General features: G+C 51.2%; 1 protein-coding gene across 1 annotated transcript in view; it reads left to right on the top strand.

The window, feature by feature from the left end:
* The window catches only part of Sptb (spectrin beta, erythrocytic), a 109839-nt gene extending 97497 nt beyond the window's left edge, over positions 1-12342 (top strand). The window contains exons 22-32 of the mRNA XM_042691838.1: positions 218-307; positions 3970-4248; positions 5016-5146; positions 6034-6238; positions 6469-6843; positions 8051-8295; positions 10025-10163; positions 10510-10594; positions 11082-11278; positions 11564-11613; positions 11957-12342. Of these exons, the coding sequence (XP_042547772.1) occupies positions 218-307; positions 3970-4248; positions 5016-5146; positions 6034-6238; positions 6469-6843; positions 8051-8295; positions 10025-10163; positions 10510-10594; positions 11082-11278; positions 11564-11613; positions 11957-12101 (1941 nt within the window). The 3' untranslated portion in view covers positions 12102-12342. The remainder of the gene's footprint in view (positions 1-217; positions 308-3969; positions 4249-5015; positions 5147-6033; positions 6239-6468; positions 6844-8050; positions 8296-10024; positions 10164-10509; positions 10595-11081; positions 11279-11563; positions 11614-11956) is intronic.
* Positions 12343-13715: the final 1373 nt, after the last annotated feature.

Genomic DNA, 13715 nt, shown 5'->3' on the forward strand with positions numbered 1-13715 from the left:
TATTTTTTGCACAGAAGCGGGTTGCTTGGAAACTCTGTTTAAAAAATTACCAAAATATATTTACAAAATCTCTGTAAATATGGTGGTATACCCCTGATGGGGTGTTGGGAGAGACCAGGGAGACACTGCCAGCAATGCCCTGTCTGGCTCTTTGTGGATGCTCCTCAATGAGTGGCTGTAATTGTCATTGCTCTCCTCTGCCTTCTGATCTCTGCAGCTCTGGGTGGAGGAGCGGCTGCCACTGGCCCAGTCAGCCGACTATGGCACGAACCTGCAAACCGTGCAGCTGTTCATGAAGAAGAACCAAGTGAGTCCTGCTTCACCTCACCAGCTCACCTCCCTTACCTGGCCCAGGGGTCCAACCTAGCACAGATCTGTAGAAGGCTATTGGTGGAAGATTATATCTCCTATGATGGCTCTGGGGGTCCCCAAACTATTTGAAGTCTTACTGCATGAAAGGGTGGCTCTGGTGACTGCAGAGAGACTCAAGGGACATGGGGATTTGGGACCATTTAGACTCCATCAGGATGGAGTGAGTGCTGGATCCTGGAGGCTTTTCCGGGGTTCCGTGTGCGTGCATGGCCCCATACCTAGTGACCTCACTGAGAGGAAGCTGGTAAGTCCTGGTTTCTCTCCCATAACACTGCTTTGCTTCTTCTGTGGCTGTTAGGCATGTACAGGCAGTGTCCTCAGGATATGTAGGCCCTGTTTCTCTGGACCTGTGACAGTACTTGTGGTGCTCAAATCCTATGGAAATCTACTGAACATGGATTCTGAAGCCTAGAAGCAAACACCCATCTGCTGCCCAGCTCTCTCTTAAGCCAGATTAGGAACTTATAATGAACCTAGCCAGAATCCTGAACTTGAGCATATTTTGTGCATCAGTGGTACAAAGTAAGCCCTAAATCCTCTAGGAATCCAGTTGAGTGAGGCTGCAAGGGTTTCATGCCTGGCCCAGAGCTAACCCCGGGCTCCTGCTAGACAGGGTCAGGCCTCTGGATCAGCAAGGTGAGCCTAGGTACTTAGATCTCAGAGAAGCATCACTCTAGCATTGCAACACCTTGGGGAAGGAAGATTGTGGTGCCCAGCACTCTTTTCCTCCAGAATAATAGCAATGAATACATTCTTGCAGAATTGTCAGAGCCCAGAAACCATGCAGAGCCCAAGCTAGAATCAAAGACGTCTCAGCCAGGCGCTGGTGCCTCACACCTGTAATCCTAGCTACTCAGGAGGCTGAGATCTGAGGATAATGGTTCAAAGCCAGCCCAGGCAGGAAAGTCCTTGAGAGACTTATCTCCAATAAACCACCAGAAAACCAGGAGAGGTACTGTGGCTCAAATGGTAGAGTGCTTGCCTTGAGCTGAAGAGCTGAGGGACAGCTCCCAGGCCCAGAGTTCAAGCCCCACGACCAAAACAAAAGAATAAAAAACGTCTCTTCCAAGTTCTCTTGGACCCTTTGTGTCCAGTTGACATGATCTAGTTACAGAGGCTCCAGTAGCCATCTGCAAGAGCCTGAGCTTAGAAGATAAGAATCAGGATCAGTTAATTCCACAAACTTCTGTTGAAGAAGGAAGGCCACTGAGAGACACTGTTCTGTGGGCCTCCACTTCCTCAATTATGAAGTGAGCCAGCTGCCATTTTTCCAACACAAAAGGCTTTAGCTTTTTCTTTTTTTGTCGGTCATGGGGCCTGACCTCTGGGCCTGGGCGCTGTCTCTCAGCTCTTCAGCTCAGGGTGAGCACTCTATCACTTGAGCCACAGCTCCACTTCTGGCTTTCTGAGTGGTTTATTAAGAGTCGCACAGGCTTTTCTACCCGGTCTACCTTTGCACAGGCTTTTCTACCTGGTCTACCTTTGAACCATGATCATCAGATCTCAGCCTCCTGAGTAGCTAGGATTACAGGCATGAACCACTGGCACCAGTCTTAGCTATTTTTCAAATATAAGTGCCCAATCATTCCAAGTCCCCTGGTGAGCAGTTGCTATTCTAGTGCAAGAGCAAGGCAAATATGGATGAGGTTCCCCTAACCAAGAAGGAAAAAGCAACCTCTTGGGATAGTGTGGCTGGCCTAGCAAAGGCTATTTTAGGCTAGCCCTGTTAAAACAAAAATCACTTTTATCATCTCTTCCCTGAAAACTTCTTAATGCAACAGCTTGAACTTCAATGTGCTTTTATCCAGAGGGCTTATTAACTACGGTTGACCAGGCACCACCCGAGGAAGCAGAATCTGAGGGTAGAGCCTGATCATTTGCATTTCTAGCAAAATCTTACAGTGGAGCCTCCATTCTGAGAACACTACTCTAATGGCTATCTTCTGAAATTAGAGCAATACTAGAGTGCTGTGATGCACCCATTTTAAAAAAAAGAAAAAGAAACCTGGTGTGGTAGCACATCCCTGTAATTCCAACGATTCAGGAGGTAGAAAAAGGAGGATCACAGTTCAAGGCTAGTCCCAGCAAACAGAGTCCATCTAAACAAACCAGGTGTGGTGGCATGCAGAGAGGCCTGTGGATCCTAGCTATAGGTGGCTGAGGTAGGAAGATCTTAGGCCAAAACTAGCCCTAGGCTAAAATCCAAGATCTTATCTGAAAAATAAAAGCAAAGGCGGCTGGAGGCATGAATCAAGTGGTACAGCACCTAGTATCAAGTGGAAAGCTCTGAATTTAAACTCTAGTATTGAAAAAAAAATCACCTGGGAAATTTTAAACACAGAAATGCTCAGGTGCCACGTTAGTCAACGAATTGCACTATCTAGGAGTGGAACTCTGGCTTTCCCTGCTTCCCTGGATTATTCCTTGAGCAAAAATCAGAGTTAGAACCACCACCTTGTCCGAGACGGCACCTGCTAACCTCTAAATCACATCTCATCACTATCACCCATCTTCACTCTTCTCTTCCAGATCTTCTGGTCCTCTCTCTTGCCTTCACATGCACTCCAAGGCCTTTGCACTTTTCCTTCCCTCAGGCCGGGAACACTCACCCTCCATCTTTGTGTGGTTGTCTCCCAGTACCTAGAACAGGACCTGGTACACAGAACTTAATAAATGTTTGTTGAATGAGTAAAGACAGGGAAGAAATCATAGAAAAGTGCTCTGCCCACGGCCCTTTTTAGGGTACCATTTAGAGGTCATCTCAAGGAAAGTAAAGAGAAAAATGGACAGCTAATAACATGGGCTGTGTGAATACAATTGAATATTTGTATACTACAGAAAATAGTCAAAATGAAGATTCCACGTATGAAGTGTAGTAACACACCCCAGAAGATTGCTATATCATAGAGCTGATAGTCACCACATGAGAGGGAGGAAATGAGGAGGGAAGAGTTCAAGGGCCCCACAAAAGAAGTAGCCCACCTTCACCTCTGGGACCCAGAAAGGAGGTGTGTGTGTGTGTGTGTGTGTGTGTGTGTGTGTGTGAGTGTGAGTGAGTGTGAGAGAGAGAGAGAGAGAATATTCTTGAAGAAAAAGTTGACCCCTGTCACCAGAGTGGGAAGAAAAGGCCACTATGGGTGGTCAAAGGCTAAAACAGGAAATAATATACAGTTCACAAGATGTAAGGGATAGAAATGGGGAAGACGGAACCAAACCCCAAAATCAACACAAGAGGCAACTATCAGCTCTCTTGGCAAATACCTTTCCTGTCCTCCAGCACAATTACCTGGGCGAGCAGCTCTGTCAAGCTTGGTCAATGCATAGAAAATAAGGGAACAATCAAGGCCCTACCTCAGACTTTGGATTCAAATAGAGCTGTGCTCAGATCAAGCCTCTGCCACTCACTGCCAGCAAGTTCCTCCCCTGCCATGTGCCCATTTCCAAGTGCCACCTGCAAGTTAAAGAAGGAGGCATGAGAGTCCTTAGCATCCTGACTCTGGCAGTTTTGATTGCCATCACCTGCTGTGCTCAGAGCAGGTGTCAGACCCGCTCTCTAGGCAGCAAGGCCCCACCCCTGAGCCCTTCCTCTGGCCACAGACGCTGCAGAACGAGATCCTGGGCCACACGCCACGGGTGGAGGACGTGCTACGGCGAGGAAAGCAGTTGGTGGAGGCGGCAGAGATTGAGTGCCAGGACATCGAGGAGCGCGTGGGGCACCTGCGGGCCTCCTGGGACACGCTTCGGGAGGCAGCAGCAGGAAGGCTGCAGCAGCTGCGGGACGCCCACGAGGCCCAGCAGTACTACCTGGACGCAGGCGAGGCCGAGGCCTGGATCAGCGAGCAGGAACTCTATGTCTTCTCCGACGAACCCCCCAAGGTCTGCTAGGGGAGGGGCTGCCAGCCGGGGTGCTGAGGCACTGCGGCAGAGCCAGGGCGGGCGATGTGTGGTGAGCCTTGGAAGTCTCCTAGGAGGAGGGAGTCAGGCAAGGTGTCTGGAAAAACTACCCTGCTCCTCCATGGTGCCTCCTTACCTTTCCCACCTCCTTAAGATAGACCCAGGCACAGAGCTCACGCCTGTAATCCTAGCTACTCAGGAGGCTGAGATCTGAGGATTACAGTTAAAAGCCAGCCTGGGCAGGGAAGTCTGTGAGGCTCTTCCACCTCCATTTAACCAGTAAAAAGCTAGAAGAGGAGATGTGCCTCAAGTGGTAGCATGTCAGCCTTGAGTGAAAAGGTGAAGAGACAGCTCCCAGGCCCTGAGCTCAAGCCACCGCATGCGCATGCACACACACACACACACACACACACACACGCACACATGCAGACATGCTTTAACCAAGAGCTTACCATACTTTGGACATGGGTACTGGCTGGTGAACAGTACAGTAGGGTGGGATAAGAGGTCAGGTAAAGAGGAGTTTTCATGGGGACAGAAGGTTGGAAGTGGGTAGATCTCCAACACCAATTGTGACCCAGGGGAATGGGGAAAGGAGGGCAGGGCATGGGCTGTGAGATTTGGTAGCAGGCACAGGAGGTACTGGCTCTACCTCAGCACCTCCAGGAGCTGGTCTGTAACTCACTAAGGGGGGAGGGGGGCAGGCTGACCAGGCTGGGCTCTGGCACTGACCGTCCACTGCCTTCTAGGATGAAGAGGGCGCCATTGTGATGTTGAAGCGGCACTTGCGGCAGCAGCGCACGGTGGAGGAGTATGGGAGGAACATCAAGCACCTGGCCGGCCGTGCCCAGAGCCTGCTGTCTGCAGGCCACCCAGAAGGGTGCGTGTGCCTCCTGGGATGACTTGGCAGGTCATGGCATTAGGCCAGAGGCCTCACCAGCCTTTATCCCCTAAGAAGGGAAAATGAGACACCTTTGCCCAAAATGTAGACATTCCTGGACTGTTCGATTGGCCAATTTCATTTCACGCCTTAGTTTTGTGTGTGAGGAATTCCAGAGTAGACCAGCTGAGGCCTGGTTTGCATAAAAATCAGAGAATGAAAAACTGTCCTCCTGGTGAACTGAGAACTCCAGTCTTTTGAAGAGTTAGCAGATACTAAGAGTCACTGAGGGCCCAGAGCTTTTTAATGGTGTAGATCAGAAGGTACTTCAGAACCCTCCATATGTGACTATGAAGATAGAAAAGCTATACAGACCATCTGGCCTCCTGAGTTGCTTGGATTCTCATAAATGGGAACCCACTGGTCGGACTCCTCATAACTTTTTCCTCAACTGTCTTTAGGACACCCATCATTTGGGTCCTCAACAGTGACCCTTACATCTTCCAGGGCACACAAGGCCTGAGTCCCTAAGTTGCTGAGCGGGGCCATTGTACTGGAGCCCCCTGCAGATCAGAGTTCAGGTCTACCAGCCCTTGGGAAGGGATAGTGGTAGCTGCCCTTTGCATTTACATCTGTGAACTTCCAAGAGGGAGGGACGCTGCTGGAGATGCCACCCTGGGATAGAACTCCAGGACAATCCCGCCATCCATGAAGTCTCATTCCTTCTCTTGCTCCCCACCCCAAAAAAGCCACTGACGTTTCTCCTGAGTTTCCCTCTCCTTCCTGTCCTCAGCAGGGTCCTGGGGACAAATAAGTCAGCTCTTCTCACACTGGCTGCTCAAGTTCTTGCTCGCCATCTTTAAAGGATGTCTTGGTTTGAATTCCAGGGAACAGATCATCAGACTTCAGGGCCAAGTGGACAAGCAGTATGCAGGGCTGAAGGACATGGCAGAAGAGCGTAGGCGGAAGCTGGAGAACATGTACCACCTATTCCAGCTGAAGAGGGAGGCTGATGACCTGGAGCAGTGGATAACAGAAAAGGAGATCGTGGCCTCATCCCAAGAAATGGGACAAGACTTCGACCATGTCACTGTGAGTAGCCACAGTACCGCTTCTCTTGGTCTTCTGATGGCGCAGGAGTAGCTCACCATCCCTCCAGTCCTGGCAAAGCCCATGCCAGTTCCACAGTATTGTGGGCTCTGACTTCTCTGGGGAAGGTGTGAGAGTCTGCTGTGCATGGTTCACAAGGACCACCCAAGAACACCAGTAGCTTGGAGCGTGCCTGTGGGCCCCCACTAACTACATTTCTGCCTTCTGTCCAGATGCTCAGGGACAAGTTCCGGGACTTTGCCCGGGAGACTGGGGCAATTGGGCAGGAGCGAGTGGACAACGTGAATGCCATCATTGAGCGGCTCATCGATGCCGGCCACAGTGAGGCAGCCACAATTGCTGAGTGGAAGGATGGGCTGAATGACATGTGGGCGGACCTTCTGGAGCTCATTGACACGCGCATGCAGCTGCTGGCCGCCTCCTATGACCTGCACCGCTATTTCTACACTGGGGCTGAGATCCTGGGCCTCATCGATGAGAAGCACCGCGAGTTGCCTGAGGACGTGGGTCTGGATGCCAGCACGGCTGAGTCCTTCCACCGGGTGCACACTGCCTTTGAGCGGGAGCTCCACCTGCTAGGCGTGCAGGTGCTGTCCGCCTTTTGTTGCCTACAATGTCATGACCACCTTTTGGGGGAATCCCAGGGTAGCAGAGGTCCACCTAGATCCTATAAGGAAAACAATCTAGAATGAGCACAAGATTTCTCTTCCTTAAGGACTAGCAGCTCAGGGCAGGGAGCGGGGTTTTCAGATATTCTCTAGCTTCAGCAAGGGTTCTTTGAACTAACATCACAAAAAGCCAATATATAAAATGCTGCCCTACGGTCCAATTTCTCTGCTTGCACTTTTCTAGCATGAGGCACATTTGGATCCCCCAAAACATCTTTTGAATGGAAACAGAGAATTGCATTTTGTAAATGAAGAAGGCACAGAGGGCCAGTCAGTTGCCAAAGTGAAGTAATCAGGAACCTACAGTAAAGCCAGGGTTTGGGCCCTGGGTGTAAATCCCACATGCCTACTTTGCTTAGACTCCTTCCCTGATCACTCAGCTTCCCCAGGTCTCAGCGTCAAAGACAAGGGTGAGGGGTGCTAGCTGCCAGGGATTTCTCCCAAGCTCCCAGTGGAGTACTGAGCGGTGGGGTGGACGTGCAATCCTAGACCATCCCTCTGAGCTCAGGGACTCAACCCTGAGTTAGGTTGCTTCCTGGTTTGCCTGAAAGTAGACTTATTAGGATTTTGTCCCCCAGCTAGAGGTGGGACCTGGTGTGTAGGTGCCATGTTTGAGATTCCAGAGCCCTTGAGACACTAGTTGCCACTGAGATCTCAGGAGTGAGGTCTTGTGCCCCTGAGATGTGATCTGGGGCAGCCCCTTCCATGGAGAGGCAGCATGCAGCGTGGATAAGAAGAGAGACAGAGTTGCAAGGTCCCAACCAGCTGTCTCCTTGGCTAATGTGAGGTACCTGGGCTCCCTTAGCTTCCCTGTGCTTTGGTTTCCTCATCTCAACAGCAAGAATAATAGTACCTCTACCATAGATTTCTAGAAAGAAGTTACTAGTAATATCTAGAACAGCACCTACTCCACAGGCTCATTGTTACTTCTGCAGGGGTTAAAGGGTGTTTGAGTCCCTCTCCCTCCCAAGTCACCACCAAAGGCCAACAGATACCAGGACGAGCAGAGGTGCCCAAGCAGGGAGCCTGGTCCTGCAGGACCCTCTGGGCAGAAGCTGGACAGAGACGCTCCCAGACCCAAGATGCCTCTGTCCCCGGAACCATGTCTGGTTTGGTTTGACCACAGGTACAGCAGTTCCAGGATGTGGCCACCCGCCTGCAGACAGCATATGCCGGGGAGAAGGCAGATGCCATCCAGAGCAAGGAGCAGGAAGTGTCTGCGGCCTGGCAGGCTCTGCTCGATGCCTGTGCTGGGCGCCGGGCCCAACTAGTGGACACAGCAGACAAATTCCGCTTCTTCAGCATGGTCCGAGACCTTCTCTCCTGGATGGAGAGTATCATCCGGCAGATTGAGACCCAGGAGAGGCCCAGGTGAGAGGGGCACCCTCAAGGCAGTTGGTGCTCTGTTCTGGGTGAGGTTGGCAGACCAGGGCTTCTTTTCAGAGGGATAGAAAGTTGTTGGCAATCCCCCAGGAGCACCAGAGACTCAGAGCTGGCTCAGGTGGAGGCAGAGTAGCTCAGCTTCTACTGGGAGAACCAACCATTTCAACTAAGTGTTTGAGAAAGACATTTGTCATTCTGGCTCTCCAAAAAGGGGCAGTGATGCTCCCGCATCCACAGCTGGGAAGATCCAGGGCTGGTCTTTTTTTCCTTAGTTGCTGGGAAATGGGCAGATGAGGTATGCAAGGCACAAAGGTTCAGACAATTGCCAAAAGAGAGTAATCAGGAACCGACAGACATGCAGGAGAGCCAGGTTATAGAGACAGGGTCTAAACCTCAGGTTAGAGGCCAGGTCAGGCTCATGAGCCTAGCTGGGATCTACCTCTCTTTCCAGTTTTGTCAGTTCAGCAGCTGTTGGTGACTTGTCTCTGTGTCTCCCTCTGCCTCCATGGTACCTGTCTTGATGACCATACTTTTGACTGTAACATCTTTATTGAGATATAATTCATATACTATACTTCATTTAAAGTGAACCATTCAGTGGTTTTCATACATTCCCAGTTACGTGAACACCTCCCCAGCCTAAGGTTAGAAAATGTTATCATCTTCATAAAATGACCCACCCCCATTAGCAGTAACTCAGTGTGTTCTCACCCCTCACCCCTAGAAGCTGCTACTTTTTTTCTGTCAATCTAGATTTGCCTGGGCCAGACATTTCATAGAAATGGACTCACATAATATATTGTCTTACATGATTAGATCCTCTCACTTCAGCCTGTTTTTAAGGTTCACTCATGTTGTAATATATCAATACTTTGCTCTGTGTGTGTGTGTGTGTGTGTGTGTGCGCGCGCGCACACACACGCGTGCTGGTCCTGGGAACTGAACTCTGGACTTGGGCAATATCCCTGAGCTTCTTTTGTTCAGGATAGCATTCTACCACTTGAGCCACAGCTCCACTTGCAGTTTTTGTTGCTATTGTTGTTTGAGGAGGGAAGTGGTATTGTGGTAATTTATTGGAGATAAGTCTATGGGCCAGGCGCTGGTGGCTCACGCCTGTAATCCTAGCTACTCAGAAAGCTGAGATCTGAGGATTGTGGTTCAAAGCCAGCCCAGGCAGGAAAGTCCACAAGACTCATCTCCAATTAACCACAAGGAAACCAGAAGTAGTGCTGTGGCTCAAGTGGCAGAGCACTTGCCTTGAGCTGAAGAGCTAAGGGATAGCACCCAGGCCTAGTCTTCAAGCCCCAGGGCCAACAACAACAACAAAAAGCACCACATGGACTTTCCTGCCCTGGCTAGCTTCAAACTAGGATTCTCAGATCTCAGTCTCCTGAGTAGCTAGGATTACAGGCGTGAGCCACCAGCACCTAGCCTCTTCACTCTCCCCCCCCCCCCCCACTCTTCACTCTTTTTTAATGTTGCATAATATTCCCAGGCTTCTTTTGGGTTCCCTGCAACTCACCCCTGACCATTGAAAATATTAGGGTATCAGTGTTCTTGCTGGGGTTGAGTTGGAAGAGAATGTCCTTGCTGGCCAAAGGGAGGCGGGAGCAGGACCAGACTCCTAGAGGCAGCTGGGAGGCCACCTCCTCTGCTAGGGTGGTCCAGAAGTTTCTTCTCCTAGACTTCCTCTCTACCCTTGTCCTTGTACCCATAGGGATGTCTCCTCCGTGGAACTGCTCTTAAAGTATCACCAAGGCATCAAGGCAGAGATCAACACACGGAGTAAGAACTTCAGCACCTGCCTAGAGCTCGGAGAATCCCTGCTACAGAGACAACACCAGGCCTCAGAGGAGGTGAGCCCTTTCATGTTCTTGTGCCCGCTCTGGCTGGCCAGCAGCTTCTAGGAGGCAGGAGGGAGCTTCAGAAGAGCTTGTTTTACTCATGGAGCATCAGCGCTGCCTGCAGGCCAAGGATCAAAGCCACTCTGAGCCCAATCCGTGTTAAGGAGACACCCACTCACAACGGATGCCTCATGTGGGTGCCTCAAAGAGGTTAAGTCGCTTGCCTAAAGCTAACAAAGTCTCAGAACCGAGATTTGAAGACAAGATGATGTGACCAAGACAGGCAGTCTTTGCAGGCTTCCCTGCGATGGGTGGAGGGAAGGGTTACCAAAGCTTCTCCTCCCTTCCTTCCCTGCAGATCCGGGAGAAACTGAAGCAGGTGGTATCCAGGAGGCAGGAGATGAATGACAAATGGGAAGCGCGTTCTGATCGGCTTCACATGTGTGAGTACAGCTCAGGACCCAGGAAACCCAGGGTGGAGAGCCAGGTAGACTCCTGCTCAAGCAGGGAACCAGCCTGGAGAAGACTCCTCAGCACCACCCATTGGCAAAGCTCTGAGCCAGTAGCCTTGGAAGTCCAGGCAGAGGCCTAGAAAATTATGTGCCCCTGCTTGTCCTCCCCTATTTGCCCCTGCCATCTGAGCCCAGCTGGTATTCCTACCTCTCTGTGGCTGGGGAGTCAGAATAGAGTTGCTTCCAAGTAACGCATTTTTAAAATAGAACAATTGCTCGATATGGGATAAGAGGAGGGGCCCTGGGCAGGAGGTCAGCCCTGAGAAAGGTTTCCGTGCAATTTAGAGATTCCTGTCTAGCTGGCCACCAGCTCCCACGTGTGTCCCGGGGGCTATTCCAGGTTCCTGCCCAAGTGGACTGTGGCATGTTAACAGGCCCCCGGGCCTGGTGGGTGGGTCTCTGGCTTGTTCTCCTGCAGTGCTGGAAGTGTGTCAGTTCTCAAGGGATGCCTCTGTGGCGGAAGCATGGCTGATCGCCCAGGAGCCCTATCTGGCCAGCCGGGACTTTGGACACACAGTGGACAGCGTGGAGAAGCTGATCAAGAGGCACGAGGCTTTTGAGAAGTCCACAGCCAGCTGGGCAGAGCGCTTTGCAGCCCTGGAGAAGCCTACCACGGTGAGCGGGGTCACAGCTGGAAAGCTAGGAAGGGGGCATCCACTATGCCTTAAGGGTCAGAGAGAATCCCCAGGCAAGAACTTGGGTGTCAGGGAGTACCTGCACTGGTAAAAGACTATGGGTGAGTGGAGAGGAAACCCAGGTAGATGAAGTACTGACCTGTGACCACCAAAGACAAAATGGTACATGGAAGGCCAAGCCAGCGGGGCATTGTGGGTGGGAGGCCAGGCTTAGAGAGGTCATCTGTGGCTGCTCTGACCTTTCCGCTTCTTCCTCCTCCCCCAGCTTGAGCTTAAAGAGCGCCAGACACCTGAGAGACCTGCAGAGGAGCCTGGGTGAGTGGCAGCTGTACATGCACCTGTCAGAAAGATGAGCCACGCTGGCGGGGGGTAGGGGGGGTGGGGAGGAGGAGTGGCAACTTTACATCAGAAACCAAGCTCTTGAACCAGACACAGCTGACCTGTCAGTCCTAGGCTCTGGTGAGTAGCTAGGTTCTCCTGTGGGAACCTCCTGAGCACCCTCCTCATCCTGCCCCCTCCCGCCCCCCACAGCTCAGCTCGCAGGAGAAGCTTGTCTCCCTGCTGGGCATCTCTGAGAAGATGAAGGATGCCCAGCTGGGAACACTAGGCCTCGTACTAGGGGGGGCCTGTCACTAAACGGGGACTGTATCTTCCTTAGGCCTCAAGAGGAGGAAGGTGAGACAGCTGGAGAGGCTCCCCAAGTTCACCCGGCAGCCACCGAGAGAACGTCCCCGGTCAGTTTCCTGTCCCGTTTGTCTAGTTCCTGGGAGTCGTTGCTGCCAGAGCCCTCTCACCCCTACTAGGCTCAGCAGGGGTGCGAGGGTGGGGTGCATGGCCTTGCTCCCCACCCTCATCCTGCCCCACCCTCGTCCAGAAGCCTCATTCACCTTAGTCTACTTTTTTTTAAAAAAAAACCTTAGGTTTTCTTAATTCTTAAAGTAATTCTCCTTTCAACCCAGAAACAACTGACATGCCAGCCTACTGACATGGCTCTGCTAGTTTGGTTTTATCTAGTCTAATAAATTTTATTGTATAAATACATCACCATCTAGACCAGGAAAAGCACTTTATACAGAAGTGATTCCGTGTGTATCCTGTCCTTCCATCCAACTTTCCCAACTCCAGCTTCAATATGGCACGCCCTTCCTGAGCACACACGCACGCATGCACACACGCAAACACACGAGCAACACTGTTCCATCCTGTTTGTCCTACCCAGAGGCATTTTCGTTACCAGCCTTCTAGCAGATTCTTCCTTCCTATACAGTACCCTTTCCCCCTTTCTCCCCACCTAATTGTGGGCCAGAGAGTTTGGATGTAGAGCTGGTTCTAAGGCAAGAACAGATAGATTTGAGTCCTGTAGGATGGAATCCCCAGGCTTTGGGTAATAGGAGCCAGAGCTTCAGCTTGTAGAAAAAGAAGATGAGCCAGAGGCCTGGACAAACACTGCCAGAAATCTGTGGCATGTGGCCTCAGGACTTGTCTGGAACAGATCCCTCAGGACATAACTGGGGTTGGGGAACTACTCTATGGCAGAGCTGACTGAAACAAAGCAAGAATCCTCCACATGCAAGCTTGCATGGCTTCCCTACTGCATGGATCACCCTTCTCCCCTGTGGCATGTGGCTCTGGGGATCAAGAGAAGAACAGATCCTTTAAGTACCCCCAATCCAGGTGTCCAGGTAAGTGTGCCTGACCTCTGAGTGGGGACTTTTAGAAAGATTAGTCTTCTTGGCCAGGCGCTAGTGGTACATGCCTGAGATCCTAACTACTAAGGAGGCTGAGATCTGAGGATCAGGGTGTGAAGCCAACCCGGGAAGGAACATTTGTGAGACTACATTATTACCAACGATCCATCAACTTGGAGCAAAACATGCTAAAGGAAAATACTCTGGCCCTGAATTCAAGCCCCAGTACTACAAAAAAGAAAATTAGTATTCTTGATAGAAGTTTCTAGTACACGAATTACCTCAGGGGAAAAAAAGATACACATTCATTGATCTGTCTCTGTGCAAAATCCCTGTTATGCTCAAATTTTAGCCCTTCCTAACACACACACACACACACACACACACACACACACACACACACACACACAAACACACAAACACCTCACTTAAGCTCCTTTTCTGCCACCCCTTCTCAAGATGTATCAGTCCATCATGAACAGCAGAGGGCACTGTCGAGCTTTCTGGTGAGCCTATCCCAGGGGTTCCCTCTGAAATGCCCATCATCCTTGTCTGTGATGACCTGCGTTCCAGACCCCTTTCCCTTGCACCAGCCCATTGGAGAAAGAAAACTCTGGGGGCTGATGCCGACTGTGGACAAGGGCTGGGGCTATGCCTGCCTCCTAGCCTGGCCTGCGCTTCTCCCTGCATCCCTCTGTGTTTGCATGCCTCGGTGTCCCCGGTGTGCAG

This window comes from Dipodomys spectabilis, unplaced genomic scaffold (genome assembly GCF_019054845.1).
Source record: "Dipodomys spectabilis isolate Male_0828 unplaced genomic scaffold, ASM1905484v1 ptg000146l, whole genome shotgun sequence".
In the NCBI taxonomy this organism is placed as follows: domain Eukaryota; kingdom Metazoa; phylum Chordata; class Mammalia; order Rodentia; family Heteromyidae; genus Dipodomys; species Dipodomys spectabilis.